The 22,686-nt window shown below is 42.9% G+C and overlaps 1 protein-coding gene across 1 annotated transcript; it reads right to left on the bottom strand.

Annotated features, from left to right (window-relative positions):
• Nucleotides 1-3,403: 3,403 nt before the first annotated feature.
• Nucleotides 3,404-22,686, bottom strand: si:ch73-335m24.2 (protein eva-1 homolog C). The gene is given in 9 exon segments (XM_060926916.1): nucleotides 3,404-3,804; nucleotides 4,066-4,146; nucleotides 11,173-11,244; nucleotides 11,360-11,503; nucleotides 11,718-11,870; nucleotides 13,901-14,024; nucleotides 14,138-14,340; nucleotides 22,484-22,625; nucleotides 22,627-22,686. Coding segments are annotated over 9 exon segments (1,365 nt in total). The 3' UTR covers nucleotides 3,404-3,418.

The raw sequence follows: 22,686 nt of genomic DNA, 5'->3' as shown, positions 1-22,686 counted from the left end.
GAGGTCACCTGCCCGTCTGCCCTCACCTATGCATGCCGATGCCGCCGCACCTGGTCTCAAGCCCGCGCTGCACTCCTCAAGTCAGTCACCAGCTACTCCATTGGAGCCAACCGGCAGAGGACGCCTGCGCCCACCTACCGGGTGGGCCAGAAGGTGTGGTTGTCAGCCAAGGACCTGCCCCTCCAGGTGGAGTCTCGTAAGCTGGCACCTAGGTTCATTGGACCATTTCTGATCCAGAGGATAATCAGCCAGTCTGCTGTCCGGCTCCGACTGCCCAAGTCTAGGAGAGTGCACCCCACCTTTCACATCTCAAAGATTAAGCCAGTGCATGAGAGCCCGCTGGTCCCAGCTGCACCTTCTCCTCCTCCTCCTCGTCTCATCAATGGTGGCCCGATCTACTCCGTCCGGCAACTGCTGAAGTCACGGCGCAGGGGCAGGGGCCTCCAATACCTGGTGGATTGGGAGGGCTATGGTCCTGAGGAGAGGATGTGGGTTCCTGCTGGGAGAATTTTAGACCATACCCTCATCAGCACCTTTCATCGCCTGCATCCGGACCAGCCGGCCAACTGGAGGGGTCGACCAAGGGGTCCTTGTCGGAATGACGATGCGCCAACCGCTACTGTCCCCGAGTCCGATTCTGAACCAGATCCTGAGGCCTTGGACACTGACTGGTCAGAGGAGTTCTGACCCTCCACCGGTATTCCCCCTCCTCCCGCCCGTCTTGGTGGATCTGTGGCTAGGGACTTCTGGAGCCATCCCTTGGGGGGGGGGGGTTCTGTCATGGTCCTACCTGTGGGCTTCTCTCTTCAGGTAACATCTCCACTCAGCATTACCGGCCATGCCCACTCTCACTTCCTCTTATTAACTTTCAGTGACTGTCATTGGCTGTTGCCGATCACCTGCTTCCCCCCTGTGTGCATTTAAGCTGCAGTTCTCCCAAGCCTCAGTGTCAGATCGTCTGCAACTTCCAGCATGATAACCTGCTCTGTGTTCCTACTACTCTGACTCCTGACGATATTCTGTTCCATCTGACTCTGTCTGCTCTCCAGCCCCGGTAACCTGATCTGCCTTCTGTCCTGTCGACTCTGCCTCTTGCCTGCCTCTCCTGTACCTTCGCCTGATCTCCAGCTCGCCCAGCCCTGCTGCTCGCCTGCCTCTCCATCTGCCTGGTGTGAGCAGCCCTGCCTGGAGCCCTACTCTTCTGCCCTGGTAACCTGACCCTGCATTTCTGTCCCCTATCTTGCTACCTGATTTGTGACTCTGTGTTCCAGCCTGCTCTCTATCTCCTGCCTGCTGAGGGACTGCTTGCTGGGAGACTGCCTGAAACCCAAGAGCTGTCAGCCTACAGCCACACCTCTCTGACTACGCCTGATCCCGTCTGATCTCAGAAGCTAAACAGGGTTGGGCCTGGTCAGTACTTGGATGGGAGACCTCAGACGCTCCCACCAGCCTCTCAGTCCTCCTGCCACTGAACTTCACACACATTCTCCCAACTCCCTTTTCCCCTGTTATTAATAAACTGTGGTTCGAGTGCATTTGATCTCCTCTCCTGTCTGGTCCTTGACATTCATCATTTTTGTTTCACTTCACAATTATGTGCTACTCTGTGTTGGTCTATCACATAAAATCTCAATAAAAAAAACTTTTAAGTTCATGGTTGTAAGGTGGAAAAATGTGAAAAAGTTCAAGGGGTATGAATACTTTTTCAAGGCACTGTATCAATGACAAGGAAGAGGGGTTGGACTTTGGAAGACACTGTTGTGGTATAAGTGGAATAAAACATTTCAGGACATACTGTTATTGGACAATGTAGAAGATATTATTTTCCTATAACATCACATCCTGGAGTGTTTAATTCTTTACTCAGCTTTTATCAACAGTAGAAACAACACCCTTTCTCTTCACTGACATTCTCACTAACCCGGACTTGCTGTCTGTTTTACATAAATGAAGAAGCCTCCCTCTGCTGGTCCTTTAGTGCTGTCAGAAAATAAAACAGAAAACTACAGCCACAAGTAAGAAAGATTTTAGGGAATAAAAAAGAAAGAAAAGACGTGATTTACTGTTTAAATAGTTTGGGGTTTTTAAGTTTAATTTCATTCTTTGATTTACCATTAAAATGTTCCATTACAAAAATTCTCACATACAAACATACATTTATATCTCAAAATGATCCAATATAAGGTTCTAGAAGGTTATGTATCGACACACAACTGTGTATATACTGTATTTTAGCTACATGTTTATTATAAGTAACAGTGATTATTCTTGCTAATATGACAAAATATTAAGTATTGTAATGGCTTATGAGATAAATTATTTGAATGGATGTACTGTGCAAAAGTTTTAGGCACATGTAAAGCAATGCCGTAGACCAAAAGTGGCTTAAAAAATAATGAAATGAAGTGTTTCAACATTTAAAAATACTATAAAACAGTAAGCAGTAAGCCATAATAAATGAAACAAGGTCAGTATTTAGTGTGAGACGACCCTTTGCTTTAAAAAAATAAAATAAAATAAAATAGTAGTCTCGGGGGTGGCATGGTGGTGTAGTGGTTAGCGCTGTCGCCTCACAGCAAGAAGGTCCGGGTTCGAGCCCCGTGGCCGGCGAGGGCCTTTCTGTGTGGAGTTTGCATGTTCTCCCCGTGTCCGTGTGGGTTTCCTCTGGGTGCTCCGGTTTCCCCCACAGTCCAAAGACATGCAGGTTAGGTTAACTGGTGACTCTAAATTGACCGTAGGTGTGAATGTGAGTGTGAATGGTTGTCTGTGTCTATGTGTCAGCCCTGTGATGACCTGGCGACTTGTCCAGGGTGTACCCCGCCTTTCGGCCGTAGTCAGCTAGAATAGGCTCAAGCTTGCCTGCGACCCTGTAGAACAGGATAAAGAGGCTAGAGATAATGAGATGAGATGAGATAGTAGTCTCAGGTAAAAGGAGTGCGGTTTTATAAGGAAATGAGCTGTAGGTTTTACTGAGCATCTTGCAGAACCAGCCGCAGTTCTTCTGGACACTGTCACACTCGCTTCTTAATTTTGCACCAACACCCAGTAGCTTTCATTATGTTTTCTTTTTTAATCTGAAAAGTGGTCTGTTATGTAATATGCTGCTCAGATACAAACAATTTTTTTTTCTGTAACATTTAATTTTGTGCTGGAAAACGAACGTTTGGAACCTAAAATGTTTTTGGACTGACTAGATAATGTAGAAGCCATAAAATAGAAATCTATAACAAAGTTTGTACAGGAAAAAAAATAGGGTGCCTAAGACTTTTGCACAGTACTGTATTTTTACACATTTTTTGAACACTGAATAATATAAATGAGTGTTAAAGTAAATCAGTCAACAAACTTCATACCGTCTTATGGTCAAAACTTTAGCACAATATGAAAGGACATAACTGGTGTGCGCTTATTTCTAAAGTCAAGCAGAAGAAAGCTTGGTCTTATGGATGGCATAAGGGCTGGAATTGCACTGTGGCCAAATGTCTCCATTTGTCACCTCTGCTTTGTCCCTGTCCTCGTGTCTCTTCTCCTCCATAACCACTGTCATGATCATCTCTGGGCTGAACACGTCAGCTCCACGGTAAGGGTGTGTAAGGCGAGGAAAGGAAGAGTCGAGGGAGATATTGTCATCATTGATCAGCCCATGGCGTGATCTGCGTGCTGTCTTGATCTCATCCTCAAGATCGGACATCAAGCCCTTCACATCTCGCACCAGTGTAGATTTCACACCAAACAGACACAGCAGGAAGACCAAACCAGTGCATATTCCTGAGACAAAGTACAGAGCCACTGTCTCTGGAAGCCCTGATAACATGGACAAAAAGAGACAGAATATAAGCGCTTTAAGTCTGTGTAGCCATGAACAATTACTGGGGACAGTTAGGAAAAAAAACAAAAAACATGCAGAATTTTTTTTTTTAAATATTGCTGACATATTAGTACAGGGAAAGGCCATTGCTGACTGCTGGTGTCAGTAAGGGGAAAAAGCAATCCTATGAAAACATGTTTTCTATTAAAGTGATTGATTTGTATATGCCTGCAAAGAGTCCAGATTAGCTAACCTACCCAGGATGTGGAAAAAGATTTCCAAAGTGTTGGTGAAAATGTTTTGTGGTCTGTACACACCAGGGCCAGTGTACCAGCCACCTGCAGAGGGGGAAAGCAGCCTCAGCAGTCAGCATGACCATTCATCAAATTATACTGTACAGCCAATATTCTGTCCACCTCATTAACATCTTTGTCAGAAATATCTTTTTAGACATACAGTGCCTTGCAAAAGTATTCATCCCCCTTGGTGTTTGTCCTGTTTTGTCACATTACAAAATGGAATTAAAATGGATTTTTTTTTTGGGGGGGGGGGGGAGGGGTTAGCGCCATTTGATTTACACAACATGCCTATCACTTTAAAGGTGAAAATTGTTGTTTTATTTTGACACAAACAATAATTAAGATGAAAAAACAGAAATCTGGAGTGTACATAGGTATTCACGCCCCAAAGTCAATACTTTGTAGAGCCACCTTTTGCTACAATTACAGCTGCAAGTCTCTTGGGGTATGTCTCTATTAGCTTAGCACATTTAGCCACTGGGATTTTTGCCCATTCCTCAAGGCAAGACTGCTCCAACTCCTTCAAGTTAGATGGGTTGTGTTGGTGTACAGCAATCTTCAAGTTATGCCACAGATTCTCAATTGGATTGAGGTCTGGGCTTTGATTAGGCCATTCCAAGATATCTAAATGTTTCCCTTTAAACCACTCCAATGTAGCTTTAGCAGTATGTTTAGGGTCATTGTCCTGCTAGACCGTGAACCTTCGTCCCAGTCTCAAACCTCTGGCCGACTCAAACAGGTTTTCCTCCAGAATTGCCCTGTATTTAGTGCCATCCATCTTTCCTTCAGTCCTGACCAGCTTTCTTGTCCCTGCAGGTGAAAAACATGCCCACAGCATGATGCTGCCACCACCATGCTTCACTGTAGGAATGGTGTTCTCAGGATGTTGGGTTTGCGCCACACATGGCATTTCCCATGATGGTCAAAAATGTCAATTTTTGTCTCATTTGACCAGAGAATCTTCTTCCATGTGTTTGGGGAATCTGCCACATGCTGCTGGGCAAACTCCAAATGTGTTTTCTTAAGCAATGTTTTTTTTTTTCCCCTGGCCACTCTTCCATAAAGCCCCATTCTGTGGAGTGTATGGCTTAAAGTGGTCCTTTGGACAGATACTCCCATCTCCGCTGTGGATCTTTGCAGCTCCTTCAGTGTCATCTTTGGTGTCTTTGTTGCATCTCTGATTAATGCCCTCCTTGCCTGGTCTGTGAGTTTTGGTGGGCAGCCTTCTCTTGTCAGATTTGTAGTGGCGCCATATTCTTTCCATTTTGCTATAATGGATTTAATGGCGCTCCCTGGGATATTCAAAGTTTGGGATATTTTTTATAACCCAACCCTGATCTCTACTTCTCCACAACTTTGTCTCTGACCTGTTTGGAGGCTCCTTGGTTTTCATGTTGCTTGCTTAGTCGTGTTGCAGAGTTGGGGTCCTTCCAGAACAGGTTGATTTATACAGACATCATGTGACAGATCATGTGACATTTTGATTTCCACACAGGTGGATCTTAATCAACTCATTATGTGACTTATGAAGTGAATTGGTTGGAGCAGCTCTTATTTAGGGGTTTCATATGAAAGGGGGTGAATACCTATGCACACTCCAGATTTCTATTTGTTTTTTTTTTCCATCTTAATTATTGTTTGTGTCACTATAAAACAACAATTGTCACCTTTAAAGTGGTAGGCATGTTGTGTAAATCAAATGGTGTTAATACTCCAAAAATCCATTTTAATTCCAGCTTGTAATGTGACAAAACAGGAAAAACACCAAGGGGGATGAATACTTTTGCAAGGCACTGTATGTAATGGTAGATTGGGTTAATTATGCATTTTAATGGGATTTAGTCTGCTTTTTAACATGCATTTAGAATCAGTAAGCACTCTGTCCAGGTCAGAGACACACACACACACACACACACACACACTATTAATACCTAGAATAATTTACCAATGTTACAGGTTCTGGTAAAAATTTCTTCAAGAAACTGTGGTCAAATACTATTAGTAAAGTTAAAAGGGTGATTCCAGAATTGTAGTGCCATTTAGCCCGTGTAACTCTTAAAAAATAAACGTCTCCAAATCATTTTCCAACACTGAATCTAAGGAGATGTTCATTTAACCATTCAAAAATGTGTTTGAGGTGTTTTTATGAAATAAAATGATATAAAATGTGGCTAATTAGCATCCATGCTACAGACATGAAGACTTTATGGACATTCTAATAAGTCACTTAATTTGTGTGGTTTTTAATTAATAATTCATTTTCAATCTATAATTTGGGTAATAATGACATATGGCAAAGTGACATCAGTTATGATCACAGTCTCCGTGAAAATGAGGAAAACATCTTGCAACTTCCTGGATTGTAACTTCCTTTTTAATGTTGTTGAATTTGTGGACTTGTGAAATATTTCAAAGATTTCATGAGGGTAAATGTGTTCATCACAGGGTTGAGTCAATGTGGTAGGAACAACTAAAATGTCACCTAAAAAATCCTTAACCTGTATTAGATGATTCATGGAAAAAATGATGATCATGATATTTGTGAAGTGTTCCAGTGCACAGTATCTGAGTTCTGTAGTGTTGATATAGTGGGCTTGGACAAGAAAAATGCTGTCGAAGTGTTGTAAAATCAATGGGACACACACAGCACACCAAGCATGGAATCACCTATGTGGTTGTGAACAGTAGCTCAACTCTTTTTGGGAGAGTTCCTCATACATCTGGTGACTCTCCATATGTAGATACTGTATCAACCCCCGCTTCACAATAGTAACAAATATAAATACTGATCAGCCATAACATTATGACCACTGACAAGTGACGTGAATTACATTGATTATCTCATTACAACAGCACCTGTCAAGGGGTGGGATATATTAGGCAGCAACTTCAAGACACATCAACAGTCAGTTCTTGAAGTTGATGTGTTGGAAGCAGGAAAAATGGGCAAATGTAAGGATCTGAATGACTTTGACAAGGGCCAAATTGTGATGCTAGATGACTGGGTCTGAGCATCTCCAAAATGGCACATCTTGTGAGGTGTTCCAGGTATGCAGTGGTTAGTATCTACCAAAAGTGGTCCAATGAAGGACAACCGGTGAACCGGCGACAGGGTCATGGGTGTCAAAGGCTCATTGATTTGCATGGAGCACGAAGGCTAGCCCATGTGATCCAATCCCGCAGAAGAGATACTGTAGCACAAACTGCTGAAAAAGTGAATGCTGGCTAAAACAGAAAGGTGTCAGCATTCACTTTTTCAGCAGTTCCTCTGCCAGCTTGCCTTCTTCCCATAGTGCGTTCTGGTGCCATTTCTTTCCCAGGTAAGCGATGCACCGGGCCAGCCACATGATGTAAAAGAAAACATGATTCATCAGACCAGGCCACCTTCTTCTACTGCTCCATGATCCAGTTCCGATGCTCACATGCCCATTGTAGGCATTTTCGGCAGTGGACAGGGGTCAGTATGGGCACTCTGACCAGTCTACAGCCAAGCAGCCCCATACGCAACAAGCTGTGATGTACTGTGTGTTCTGATTGCTTTCTATCATGGCCAGCATGAACTTTTTCAGAGATTGGGATTATAGTAGCTCGTCTGTAGGCTCAGACCTGATAGGCTAGCTTCCAGTCCCCACGCACATCAATGACCCTTGGGAACCCATGACCCTGTCGTTGGTTCATCGGTTGTCCTTACTTGGACCACTTTTGGTAGGTACTAACCACTGCATACTGGGAACACATCACATGACCTGTAATATTGGAGATGCTCAGACCCAGTCATCTAGCCATCACAATTTGGCCCTTGTCAAAGTCACTCAGATCCTTACGCTTGCCCATTTTTCCTGCTTCTAACACATCAACTTTGAGAACACCGTTTATTTGCTGCCTAATATCTCCCACCCCCTGACAGGTGCCATTGTAACAAGATAATCAAATTTTATCCACTTCATCTGACAGTGGTTTTAATATTATGGGTCATGAGTGTCTGTGAAGGTTCTCAGCCACCCAGGTCATAGTAAACCATAGGTGCTAAAAGTAGGCAACTGGACTTGCTTGAAATTCTTGAAGACGTTTCACCTCTCATCCGAAAGGCTTCTTCAGTTCTGTCTGACTAGTGGGGAGTCACACACACTGACCAGTACCTACTGTTTGACTCTCACCACCCACTGGAACACAAATTGGGGGTCATTAGTTCCTTACACCACAGGGCCCAGAACATTCCTACAACAGTAGAGGGAAAAGAGAAGGAGCAAAAACACATCAAGGAAGCACTTCAGAAGTGCAGGTATCCCAGCTGGGCTTTCGTCAAGACCAGAAAAAGAAACACAATGGACAGGGAAGAAAACAAACAAATACAAGAACGGTGTCATTCCCTACATTTCTGGACTATCTGAGAAACTCAGGAGGATCTTCTACAAACACAATATTCCGGTACATTTCAGACCCAGTAACACTCTGAGGCAGAAATTGGTCTACCCCAAGGACAAAATACCCAGACACAAACAGGACAACGTAGTGTACGCAATTCAATGCAGTGAGGAATGCATAGACCTGTACATTGGGGAAACGAATCAACCGCTTCACAGGTGCATGGCTCAACACAGGAGAGTCAGTTCCTCAGGCCAGGACTCTGCAGTCTACCTTCATCTCAATAACAAAGGACACTTCTTTCAGGACTGCAATATATACATTTTAGCCAGAGAAGACCGGTGGTTTGAAAGAGGAGTTAAAGAAACCATCTTCGTCAACCTGGAATGACCATCACTGAACAGAGTTGGTGGTCTGAGGCCCTGTCCACATGGCAACGGATTCAGGTGACTCCGATACAATTGCTTATCGTTTAGGCCTGGCGTCCACACGGCACCGGCGTTTTGGGTGCCCCAAAACGAAATCTTTTGAGAACGGGTTCCAGAGTGGAAAGATCTGGCACCGTTGCCGTTGCGAAGTCGTCTGGATGAGTAGAACGGATTTGTTTACGATGACGTCACAACCACATGACTGTCAGTGCTTCACGCCGGGTAGAAGTGTAACGAACTCGATGCGAGTTGTCAACAAATCCTATAACTTGGTTCATGAAACGCGCTTACAAAATATTTTCACTGTGAATATTTATTGTGTAATGGTGCAAAGTGAGAGAGAGAGAAAATAGCCCTTATGGCAGAGTCAATCCCGCCAGCAAAAATAGGGAAAAAAAGGAGCGATCTCACCTCTTCAGATGTTGGTTTAAGTCCTACAATACATTCCTCAAAAAGGGTGTAGAACAACAAATTAATCCATCAACGTGTAGCATTCAATTTATTCCGGACCATTAAAGACGCCGCCTTCCACGTAGAATCATACGTCATCCTCACTGCCATATTGGATGGGGCAAAGCGGAGAATAAAGATGCCTCATTCATGTGCTGCGTTTAACTGTACCAACAGGTTTACCGTCCAAACGAGATCACATGGGATTACCTTTCACAGGTGAGACTGGAAAAATACTTTTCATTGTATTTGGTCATTATAATGTAATTTTACGAACAGATTTTTCTGACTTTGTGGCTAATATGAAGTCTCGCGCATAATAGTTTATGCGCATGCGTCCTTACTTCTTCTATTGTTCTGGTGTCTCCGAAGGGACTGTCTTACAGCGCCCCTAGAGGTGTGGCATGTGTATTGCATCATTTTCAGCAAGCGTTGCATTGCCATATGGACCTGATATTTTACTGATCGTTACCCATTTGGACGCGATATTTTTTAAATAACATCTCGTTGCCGTTGTCGTGTGGATGTAGCCTGAGGCTACGTTTATATTAGACCGTATCTGTCTCGTTTTCTTCGTGGATGCACTGTCCGTTTACATTAAACCACCGGGAAACGGGAATCCGCCAGCGTCCATGTATTCAATCCAGATCGTGTCAGCTCCGGTGCTGTGTAAACATTCAGAATACGCGGATACGCTGTGCTGAGCTCTAGCTGGCGTCTCATTGGACAACGTCACTGTGACATCCACCTTCCTGATTCGCTGGTGTTGGTCATGTGACACGACTGCTGAAAAACGGTGCGGACTTCCGCCTTGTATCACCTTTCATTAAAGAGTATAAAAGTATGAAAATACTGCAAATACTGATGCAAATACTGCCCATTGTGTAGTTATGATTGTCTTTAGGCTTGCCATCCTTCCACTTGCAAGTGGTAAGTGATATGCGCTGGGATCATACACACAGCGGCTCAGTCCCGAATCACAGCTTGTTCACTTCACTCGCGTGCTCTGTGAGCTGCGCAGGGCCGGAGTGCGCACCCTCCAGAGGGCACTCGCTGTTCAGGGCGGAGTGATTTGGAGTGCAGGATGCCTGCGGAGCCGAGCGTATCCATGTATTGGTATTGCTGTGTGCACGCAAATCATGTATTGGTGTTGCTGTGTGCACACTAATCGTTTTAAAAACGTTAATCTGATGATCCGCTGATACGGTCTAATGTAAACATGGGCTGAGACACCACTTATCAGTCACCTACAAGGCAGTCCTTGGCACACTTCCCAGAAAACTGAATACACATCCACATCGAGACTCAGCTGATGTCAATGACTCACAGGATGACAGAGAGAACCAATGACCCACAGATCACCGTAACCACCCTCTAGGCTGCTAACACCGTTCACACCTGGCCCCCAGTGACCTACACCTACAGGATGACTCAACGACTCAGGTGACCTTAATGACTCTCCTTAGGGTTGCTTTTGATCCAATAGAGGATAAATACCTGGAACTCCCCACTAGTCAGACAGAACTGAAGAAGCCTTTCGGATGAGAGGTGAAATGTCTTCAAGAATTTCAAGCAAGTCCAGTTGCCTTCTTTAGCACCTACGGTACAGTTTATGGGTGATCGGTACAATGCTATGTTGTAAATCTCTGACAGTATCTTTAATATTAAATGTATGGTATGTTTAAGATAATAAAAATCAATAAACATATATTTATTGCATCCTGTGAGGCTTATCTCTTTTGTAATTGGCTGATTGAGTACTAAAATTAAGCAGAAAATCGTTCAAGGTTAATCTTGTTTGTCTAAGTATTCCACATCTTACCGTGTGTATAATCAGAGATTCGGAAAGGATCTGCCCCTCCACGTCCTACATCTTCCAGCAAATACCTCGGAACTGAATTCACAATAGCAAGGCAAAGTCATCCATGAGGGACCATGAGATCATTTCTCAACGCTCTGTGAATGTGCTCATTTATTCCTCGTTAGCTGTGGTATGTCCTGTAACTCACCACATGTGAAAGACACTCGCAGATGTTTGCTGGTTCCAGGGAAGCAGGGGTCACCAAAGTTCTGCACACTGGCCAGCACAGTGCAGTTCGTTCTGCCGTGACATTTCCTTGATACCCTTCTCATGGCTGATGAAGACAAGCACTCTGAAAGGAAAATACAGACACAGAGTTTACATAATCGAAAAGATTGTATTGTTTACTTGGATGAAAGATTATCGGAGCTGGATTTTGCTTCAATTTAGATTAGTTATGGAAATATCTCAACTTTGTTAGTGATGGAAATATCCGGTCTAGCACAGGTTGTTATTTAAAATTTGTTCACTAGATGGCACAACTGTGTTATTGTTCAGTCCCAGACCCATGTCAGGCTTTGTTGGCACCCCTTGAGGGCATACAGGGGTGTCATACTCCAGGTAGCCAAACGTGGCAGAGTAGATGGCCAGCACGGTGTTGTTCTTGCAGACGAGCCTCAGCCTCTCGTTCTCACATGCTGTCCGCAAGCGATGATGTGCTTTAAAAAGGAAGGACAAGGATTCGGCTCATTTTCTGTCATACAAAAGTCACTGGTAAATGTGCTACACAGATACAGTGCTCAGCGTAAATGAGTACACCCCCTTTGAAAAGTAACATTTTAAACAATATCTCAATGAACACAAACAATTTCCAAAATGTTGACAAGACAAAGTTTAATATAACATCTGTTTAACTTATAATGGGAAAAAGTAAGGTTAATAATATAACTTAGATTACACATTTTTCAGTTTTACTCAAATTAGGGTGGTGCAAAAATGAGTACACCCCACAACAAAAACTACTATATCTAGTACTTTGTATGGCCTCCATGATTTTTAATGACAGCACCAAGTCTTCTAGGCATGGAATGAACAAGTTGGCGACATTTTGCAACATCAATCTTTTTCCATTCTTCAAGAATGGCCTCTTTTAGTGACTGGATGCTGGATGGAGAGTGATGCTCAACTTGTCTCTTCAGAATTCCCCAAAGAAAATAATTTCTTTACACCACAAAGGTGAAGGCGACAAGAAGATCAGCAAAGCTTTACTTATCAGTCAGAATACTGTAGCAAAAGTGGTACAAAAATTTAAGAAAGATGGAACTGCAACCATCTCACAGAGATGTCCAGGTCATCCACGGAAGTTAACACCTCGACAGGAGCATCTTCTGATGAGAAGGGTTGAAGAAAATCGGCATGCAAGTTCACTGCAGTTATCTAAAGAAGTAGAAAGCCAAACTGGGGTGACTATTTCCCATGACACAATACGGCATACACTGCAGAGGAATGGCATGCATGGATGCTGTCCACGAAAGAAGCCTCTCCTAAAGCCCAGGCACAAAAAAGCCTGCCTAGAGTTTGCTAGGACCCATGCTGACAAGGATGAAGACTACTGGGACTCTATACTCTGGAGTGATGAGACCAAGATAAATGTTTTTGGAACTGATGGCTTCAAAACTGTATGGCGTCGCAAAGGTGAGGAATACAAAGAAAAATGCATGGTGCCTACAGTGAAACATGGTGGTGGCAGTGTCCTTATGTGGGGCTGCATGAGTGCTGCTGGTGTCAGGGAGCTGCATTTCATTGATGGCATCATGAATTCACAGATGTATTGCTCTATACTGAAAGAGAAGATGCTACCATCACTCCATGCCCTTGGTCATCGTGCACTTTTCCAACATGACTAAACACACATCTAAGGCCACTGTTGGATTTCTGAAGAAGAACAGGGTGAAAGTGATTCAGTGGCCAAGTACAGTATGTCTCCTGATCTGAACCCAATCGAACACCTATGGGGAATTCTGAAGAGACAAGTTGAGCATCACTCTCCATCCAGCATCCAGTCACTAAAAGAAGCCATTGTTGAAGAATGGAAAAAGATTGATGTTGCAAAATGTCGCCAACTTGTTCATTCCACGCCTAGAAGACTTGGTGCTGTCATTAAAAATCATGGAGGCCATACAAAGTACTAGATGTAGTAGTTTTTGTTGTGGGGTGTACTCATTTTTGCACCACCCTAATTTGAGTAAAACTGAAAAATGTGTAATCCAAGTTATATTATTAACCTTACTTTTTCCCGTTATAAGTTAAACAGATGTTATATTAAACTTTGTCTTGTCAACATTTTGGAAATTGTTTGTGTTCATTGAGATATTGTTTAAAATGTTACTTTTCAAAGGGGGTGTACTCATTTACGCTCAGCACTGTATGTGTGTGTGTGTGTGTGTGTGTGTGTGTGTGTGTGTGTGTGTGTGTCTGTGTGCTTATATACTACTGGGGACCAAATGTCCCCACAGAGATAGTAAAATCTGACAATTTTGACCTTGTGGGGACATCTGGATGGTCCCCATAAGGAAATTGCTGTTGTGTTGTTTTTTAACAAAATAAAAAAAAAAAAAGCCAAAAAGTTTCCTTTCCGTTACTGAGGTTAGGGTTAGGCTGAGGTGCAGGCACAGCATTAATTAACTGCAATAATAATTACGTCAATGGACAGTGAAACAAACGTGTGTGTGTTTGCGCGCACTCTAACCGGGCCGACACTTGTAGGAAACCAGGATGTACTTGCTGGTTTCAGGGCAGGGATCTTGTCCAAACACTGGACTTGCCACAGGAATCTGACATGCTCGCCGATCCTGGCACTCGGACACCACTTTCTAGTCACACACAAAAACAATCTCAGGCCTACATTCAGAGGAAACAGCACAGTTTAACTTCATAACAAGGAGACATTTTAAATATTTCAAATTACGTTCTTCCTGTATGATACCTGTATGGCGATGGTGGACATGCATTCTGTGCTTTCCTCTGTAACGTTTGCATTTGCGTTGGGGCATAAGTGCTGGCTTGGTATTCGCCGTCCATAGAATGTAGACAAAACAGCCACTGAGGTTTTTGAGGGACACCTGATGGTCAGCGTCTCTCCCTCACATGCGTGGGCCGTGTGGTTCCTCAACACAGTGTGAAGGAAATCTACAGATATAGAAAAGAAAATGCTGATCTGGGCTTTAGGTGTAATTTGTGTTAGTTCAATACTAGCACAGCAAACAACTTGGGCATTGAAACCACATTAAACACTTGCAAGGTGTTGTGTGTGTGTATACAAGTACTGCATGGTTTGTCTGAAAGGCTATTGTGGTGTGATGGCAACCATATAACACTTGTGAAACTGCCTTTCTTTCTTATCTTATCATTGTAGGTGTGGTGCATAACTTTAATATGAAATCATTCACAGCACCGCCCTTAACTGTTTCCAGATTTATCGTACATCTGAATGAATAACTGAAAGCTGTTCTGTTTTTTTTTTTTTTAATTTTGCAAATCACCTTGAAATTGATCACTGGTGCAGAACATCTTAAAATGTATTCAGTAAATGGAATTTAAATACCCAGCATTGCATGCAATACAGTGGTGCTTGAAAGTTTGTGAACCCTTTAGAATTTTCTATATTTCTGCATAAATATGACCTAAAACGTCATCAAATTTTCACACAAGTCCTAAAAGTAGATAAAGAGAACCCAGTTAAACAAATGAGACAAAAATATTATACTTGGTCATTTATTTATTGAGGAAAATGATCCAATATTAAATATCTGTGAGTGGCAAAAGTATGTGAACCTTTGCTTTCAGTATCTACTGTGACCCCCTTGTGCAGCAATAACTGCAACTAAACGTTTCCAGTAACTGTTAATCAGTCCTGCACACCGGCTTGGAGGAATTTTAGCCCATTCCTCCGTACAGAACAGCTTCAACTCTGGGATGTTGGTGGGTTTCCTCACATGAACTGCTCACTTCAGGTCCTTCCACAGCATTTCGATTGGATTAAGGTCAGGACTTTGACTTGGCCATTCCAAAACATTAACTTTATTCTTCTTTAACCATTCTTTGATAGAACGACTTGTGTGCTTAGGGTCGTTGTCTTGCTGCATGACCCACCTTCTCTTGAGATTCAGTTCATGGACAGATGTCCTGACATTTTCCTTTAGAATTCACTGGTATAATTCAGAATTCATTGTTCCATCAATGATGGCAAGCCGTCCTGGCCCAGATGCAGCAAAACAGGCCCAAACCATGATACTACCACCACCATGTGTCACAGATGGGATAAGGTTCTTATGCTGGAATACAGTGTTTTCCTTTCTCCAAACATAACCCTTCTCATTTAAACCAAAAAGTTCTATTTTGGTCTCATCTGTCCACAAAACATTTTTCCAATCACCTTCTGGCTTGTCCACGTGATCTTTAGCAAACTGCAGATGAGCAGCAATGTTTTTGGAGAGCAGTGGCTTTCTCCTTGCAACCCTGCCATGCACACCATTGTTGTTCAGTGTTCTCCTGATGGTGGACTCATGAACATTAACATTAGCCAATGTGAGAGAGGCCTTCAGTTGCATAGAAGTTACCCTGGGGTCCTTTGTGACCTCGCCGATGATTACACACCTTGCTCTTGGAGTGATCTTTGTTGGTCGACCACTCCTGTGGAGGGTAACAATGGTCTTGACTTTCCTCCATTTGTACACAATCTGTCTGACTGTGGATTGGTGGAGTCCAAACTCTTTAGAGATGGTTTTGTAACCTTTTCCAGCCTGATGAGCATCAACAACACTTTTTCTGAGGTCCTCAGAAATCTCCTTTGTTCGTGCCATGATACACTTCCACAAACATGTGTTGTGAAGATCAGACTTTGATAGATCCCTGTTCTTTAAATAAAACAGGGTGCCCACTCACACCTGATTGTCATCCCATTGATTGAAAACATCTGACTCTAATTTCACCTTCAAATTAACTGCTAATCCTAGAGGTTCACATACTTTTGCCACTCACAAAGATGTAATATTGGATCATTTTCCTCAATAAATAAATGACCAAGTATAATATTTTTGTCTCATTTGTTTAACTGGGTTCTCTTTATCTACTTTTAGGACTTGTGTGAAAATCTGATGACGCTTTAGGTCATATTTATGCAGAAATATAAAAAATTCTAAAGGGTTCACAAACTTTCAAGCACCACTGTAGAAGATAATATTTACAGAAGGCAATTAAAAATTCATCATCATCATCATCATCATCTGCCTTAGCCTCGTCATGCTGGAGCCAATCCTAGGAACACTTGACTTGAGGTAGGAAAACACTCCGGGTGGCACGCCAGTCCATCAGAGCGCACCTACAGGAAACGGAGTATAACCTCCACTTCCCACATCTTCCAGTAAATACCCACCTGCATGTAGTTTATACAGGATAAAGCGGCTAGAGATAATGAGATGAAACATTATTACATTTCAGCAACACTCACCCTTTCACCACTCATCTTTTCTTTTGTTCAATGGCTGGTCATTTTAGAGAAAATTATAGTGTCTTGCAAAAGTATTCATCCCCCTTGGTGTTTGTCCTGTTTTGTCGCATTACAAGCTGGAATTAAAATGGATTTTTGGGTGGTTAGCACCATTTGATTTACACAACATGCCTACAACTTCAAAGGTGAAAATTGTTGTTTTATTGTGACAAACAATAATTAAGATGAAAAAACAGAAATCTGGAGTGTGCATAGGTATTCACCCCCCGAAGTCAATACTTTGTAGAGCCACCTTTTACTGCAATTACAGCTGCAAGTCTCTTGGGGTGTGTCTCTATTAGCTTAGCACATCTAGCCACTGGGATTTTTGCCCATTCCTCAAGGCAAAACTGCTCCAACTCCTTCAAGTTAGATGAGTTGCATTGGTGTACAGCAATCTTCAAGTTATGCCACAGATTCTCAATTGGATTGAGGTCTGGGCTTTGATTAGGCCATTCCAAGACATTTAAATGTTTCCCTTTAAACCACTCCAGTGTAGCTATAGCAGTATGTTTAGGGTCATTGTCCTGATGGAACGTGAACCTTCGTCCCAGTCTCAAACCTCTGGCTGACTCAAACAGGTTTTCCTCCAGAACTGCCCTGTATTTAGTGCCATCCGTCTTTCCTTCAGTCCTGACCAGCTTTGCTGTCCCTGCAGAAGAAAAATATCCCCACAACATGATGCTGCCACCACCATGCTTTACTGTAGGAATGGTGTTCTCAGGGTGTTGGGTTTGCACCACACATGGCATTTCCCATGATGGCCAAAACGTTCAATTTTTGTCTCATTTGACCAGAGAATCTTCTTCCATGTGTTTGGGGAGTTGGCCACATGCTGTTGGGCAAACTCCAAACATGATTTTTTTAAGCAATTACTTTTTTCTGGCCACTCTTCCATAAAGCCCCACTCTGTACGGCTTAAAGTGGTCCTGTGGACAGATATTCCCATCTCCACTGTGGATCTTTGCAGCTTCTTCAGTGTTATCTTTGGTGTCTTTGTTGCATCTCTGATTAATGCCCTCCTTGCTCGGTCTGTGAGTTTTGGTGGGCAGCCTTCTCTTGTCAGGTTTGTAGTGGTGACATATTCTTTCCATTTTGCTATAATGGATTTAATGGTGCTCCCTGGGATATTCAAAGTTTGGGATATTTTTTATAACCCAACCCTGATCTATACTTCTCCACAACTTTGTCTCTGACCTGTTTGGAGGCTCCTTGGTTTTCATGTTGCTTGCTTAGTAGTGTTGCAGAGTCAGGGTCCTTCCAGAACAGGTTGATTTATACAGACATCATGTGACAGATCATGTGACACTTTGTTTGCACACAGGTGGATCTTAATCAACTAATTATGTGACTTATGAAGTGAATTGGTTGGACCAGCTCTTATTTCGGGGTTTCATAGGAAAGGGGGTGAATACCTATGCACACTCCAGATTTCTGTTTTTTTTTTTTCATCTTAATTATTGTTTGTGTCACAGTAAAACAATTTTCACCTTTAAATTGGTAGGCATGTTGTGTAAATCAAATGGTGCTAATCTTCCAAAAATCCATTTTAATGTAACAAAACAGGACAAACACCAAGGGGGATGAATACTTTTCCAAGACACTTTATTAAAGAGCGCCATTAATTTTTAATAATTATTCCATAAGTTCACTTACTATATTGTCTCAGTTCATTTCATTCATTATCTGTCAGGGTCATGGGTGAAACTGGCTCACCCTGGGCAGGTCATTAATCTATCACAGGGCTTACACTGAGGCCCTGTCCACACGGCAATGGATTCAGGTGAATCTGATAAAATTGTTTATCGTTTCGGCCTGGCGTCCACACGGCACCGGCATTTTGGGTGCCCCAAAACGAAATCTTTTGAGAACGGGTTCCAGAGTGGAAAGATCTGGCAATGTTGCCATTGTGAAGTCATCTGGATGAGTAGAACGGATTTGTTTACGATGACGTCACAACCACATGTGCTTCACGCCGGGTAGAAGTGTAACGAACTCGATGCGAGTTGTCAACAAATCCTATAACTTGGTTCATGAAACGTGCTTACAAAATATTTTCACTGTGAATATTTATTGTGTTATGGTGCAAAGTGAGAGAGAGAGTTAGGGCAGAGTCAATCCCGCCAGCAAAAATAGGGAAAAAAAGGAGCGATCTCACCTCTTCAGATGTTGGTTTAAGTCCTACAATACATTCCTCAAAAAGGGCGTAGAACAACAAATTAATCCATCAACGTGTAGCATTCAATTTATTCCGGACCATTAAAGACACCGCCTTCCACGTAGAATCATACGTCATCCTCGCCGCCATATTGGATGGGGCAAAGCGGAGAATAAAGATGCCTCATTCATGTGCTGCGTTTAACTGTACCAACAGGTTTGCCGTCCAAACAAGATCACATGGGATTACCTTTCACAGGTGAGACTGGAAAAATACTTTTTATTGTATTTGGTCATTATAATGTAATTTTACGAACAGATTTTTCTGACTTTGTGGCTAATATGAAGTCTCGCGCATAATAGTTTATGCGCATGCGTCCTTACTTCTTCTATTGTTCTGGTGTCTCCGAAGGGACCATCTTACAGCGCCCCTAGAGGTGTGGCATGTGTATTGCATCGTTTTCAGCAAGCGTTGCGTTGCCATATGTACCTGATATTTTACTGATCCGTTGCCCATGTGGACGCGATATTTTTTTAATAACATCTCGTTGCCGTTGTCGTGTGGATGTAGCCTGAGATGAACAACCATTCACACTCTCACCTATGGGCAATTTAGAGTAGCCAGCTGACCTAATTTTCATGTCTTTGGACTGTTGGAGGAAACCCACACAGGCACGAGGAGAACATGCGAACTCCACACAGAAAAGTCCCAGTTGACCGCAGGTTTGAACCCAGACCATGCTTACTGTGAGGTGACAGTGCTAACCACTACACCACCATGTCATCCCAATTCAATTTAGTTTGATTCAATTTATTTAGATAGCTATTTTTAAGCATTGAACACTGTCACAAAGCAACTTTACAGAAATCCAGATATCTATTTCAAATTTGTCCCGAATGAGTAAGCCTCTCATAAAGATTTATGAATATTCTCAAAGTTTTAAATCACAAAATCATTAATTGGACTAAAAATCACTTTCAAATATTAAGAGCACCGGGTTTGAAACATTTTAAGAATATCACATTTTTCTGTTAGAAGGTTTTGGGTTCGAGCCCAGCGGCCAACGGGGGCTTTCTGTGTGGAGTTTGCATGTTCTGCCCGTGTCTGCGTGGGTTTCCTCCGGGTGCTCCAGTTTCCCCCACAGTCCAAAGACATGCAGGTTAGGCTAATTGGTGGCTCTAAATTGACCGTAGGTGTGAATGTGAGTGTGAATGGTTGTTTGTCTCTGTGTCAGCCCTGTGATGACATGGTGATTTGTCCAGGGTGTACCCCGCCTCTCACCCATAGTCAGCTGGGATGGGCTCCAGCTTGCCCGTGACCCTGCACAGGATAACCGGTTACAGATAATGGATGGCTGGATGGGACCTTTTTTCTGTTGTTGTTGTTTTGAAAGCTCTATTCTTCTCTGATCCATAATACTTTAGTATATATTAATAGCATATGAGAATTTTCACTAGCAATATGTCTATTTTATGATCTCTCACAATATAATGAATCAAATTTCCAAATGTGCGATAGATTTAATGGACTTGGTAAAATGGGACAAAGTGTTTTGGCTTTGATACACAATACCCATCCTCCTCCTCCTCCCCTTCCTTCTCACTGTCGTACCATCTAGCTCTGGTTTTTAAGCTTTAACATGCAAGATTCCCTCCCCATATTAGGTTGCAATGGTGTGTGTGTGTGTGTGTGTGTCAAGCTTGTGCCACTTGAGTCCAGGACTCACACTCGAGTCTGACTTGTGTCCTGATTTTAAGGACTCGTGACTCGACTTGGACTTGAGCATTGATGACTCGGACTCATGCATTAACTGCATTTGGATTCGTAAATTGGAGACGAGGACTCAGATTTTTTCTTTTTTTTTGTAACATGCCATAATAATTTGGCAGAAGATATTTATATCTACATTAATTTTTGTACTCTCACGCACACGCTGTAAACAACTTGCACCTGCACAGGATTAAAGGAACAGTCCACCATACTTCCATAATGAAATATGCTCTTATCTGAATTGAGACGAGCTGCTCCGTACCTCTCCGAGCTTTGCGCGACCTCCCAGTCAGTCAGACGCAGTCAGATGCGCTGTCACTCCTGTTAGCAATGTAGCTAGGCTCAGCATGGCCAATGGTATTTTTTGGGGCTGTAGTTAGATGCGACCAAACTCTTCCGCGTTTTTCCTGTTTACATAGGTTTATATGACCAGTGATATGAAACAAGTTCAGTTACACAAATTGAAACGTAGCGATTTTCTATGCTATGGAAAGTGCGCACTATAATGACAGGCGTATTAACACCTTCTGCGTGCTTCGGCAGCGCATTGATACGGAGCTCAGATATCAATGCGCTGCCGAAGCGCGCAGAAGGTGTTAGTACGCCTGTCATTATAGTGCGCACTTTCCATAGCATAGAAAATCGCTACGTTTCAATTTGTGTAACTGAACTTGTTTCATATCACTGGTCATATAAACCTATGTAAACAGGAAAAACGCGGAAGAGTTTGGTCGCATCTAACTACAGCCCCAAAAAATACCATTGGCCATACTGAGCCTAGCTACATTGCTAACAGGAGTGACAGCGCGTCTGACTGCGTCTGACTGACTGGGAGGTCGCGCAAAGCTCGGAGAGGTACGGAGCAGCTTGTCTCAATTCAGATAAGAGCATATTTCATTATGGAAGTACGGTGGACTGTTCCTTTAAGGCGCAATCAGCGCGCCTATATAAAAACTGTGAAAACACACTTACTTTGCGAAGTATTGAGCTGTGTTGCTGAGCCTTATTTCCTTGTTTGGTTTCCTGATCCCTGATTTCCTGTTTCTCGTCTTTGATTCTGCCGAGTCTACGATAGCCTTTTTGTGCCTCGCTCGACTGATTGCCTGTTTCAGTGTTTTACGATTTGGCCTGGATTGTTTATGTCTTCACTTGTATTAGTAAACACACCTTCTGCACTTACATCCGTCTCCCAACCATCTCTGACAGAATACTTCACACTCCCTGATAAAGAGAATGCACATTCACCTGTTCATACGGCATGTTCAGAAACAAACTAATGTTAATGGTGCTAAAATAGCCGTCAAATGGTGCGGTTGGAGTCTTGGACTTGACTCGGATCAATAGCGGACTCAACTTGAAAATTTTCTTTAATGACTTGGACTTGAACACTAGGGACTCGAGACTGGACTTGGACTCGAGGTTTAGCGACTCGACTACAACACTGGTGGGGGGGGGCAACATTAGTGATGTCTCTCCTCCTCACAAAGCTCTCTCCACACACACACACACACACACACACACAGAGCCATGACAGTATTGAATACAGTAAATAATGCACTAATCCTCTCTGTTGTAGAATCTGTACTTTATGTTCACAAACAGGGGTTCATTGCCTTTTCCATGACAGACCTAACTGCAGATCAATGTCCTGTTCTCTTCTCCTTCAGGGTTTGTTTTGAAAACAGCAAGACATCGCAGTGACCCTGACAGCCCCCTCTAAAGCTGACACTGCACAGCTATTTTGCACAGGATGAGCGAAGGATAAATCACTTCACAAACATTCTTCAGGAAGTGCCTGTGAGCCTGCAGTGTTGCGTTCACTTGTCTATCACAGATTCTTCGAAAGAAAAACTTACCATAGAAATCTGGAGCAGATCGGACATGGTGTGAGCCAATAGCCAGCAAAAAGCAGAGAAAACACCAGGACAAGCCAGAGCTGCATGGACGGGACATAATGCAGGAGTCACATAATGGTCTGGTTTTAACACTGCAAGGTGGCTCGTTTGTTTGTTTGTTGCCCTCTGAATTTCAACCAGGCGAAAACACTCAATGATGCCAT

Source organism: Neoarius graeffei, chromosome 8 (genome assembly GCF_027579695.1).
Source record: "Neoarius graeffei isolate fNeoGra1 chromosome 8, fNeoGra1.pri, whole genome shotgun sequence".
NCBI classification, from domain to species: domain Eukaryota; kingdom Metazoa; phylum Chordata; class Actinopteri; order Siluriformes; family Ariidae; genus Neoarius; species Neoarius graeffei.
The sequence above is the reverse complement of the archived record's forward strand: the minus strand, read 5'-3'. Positions and strand labels throughout refer to the sequence as shown.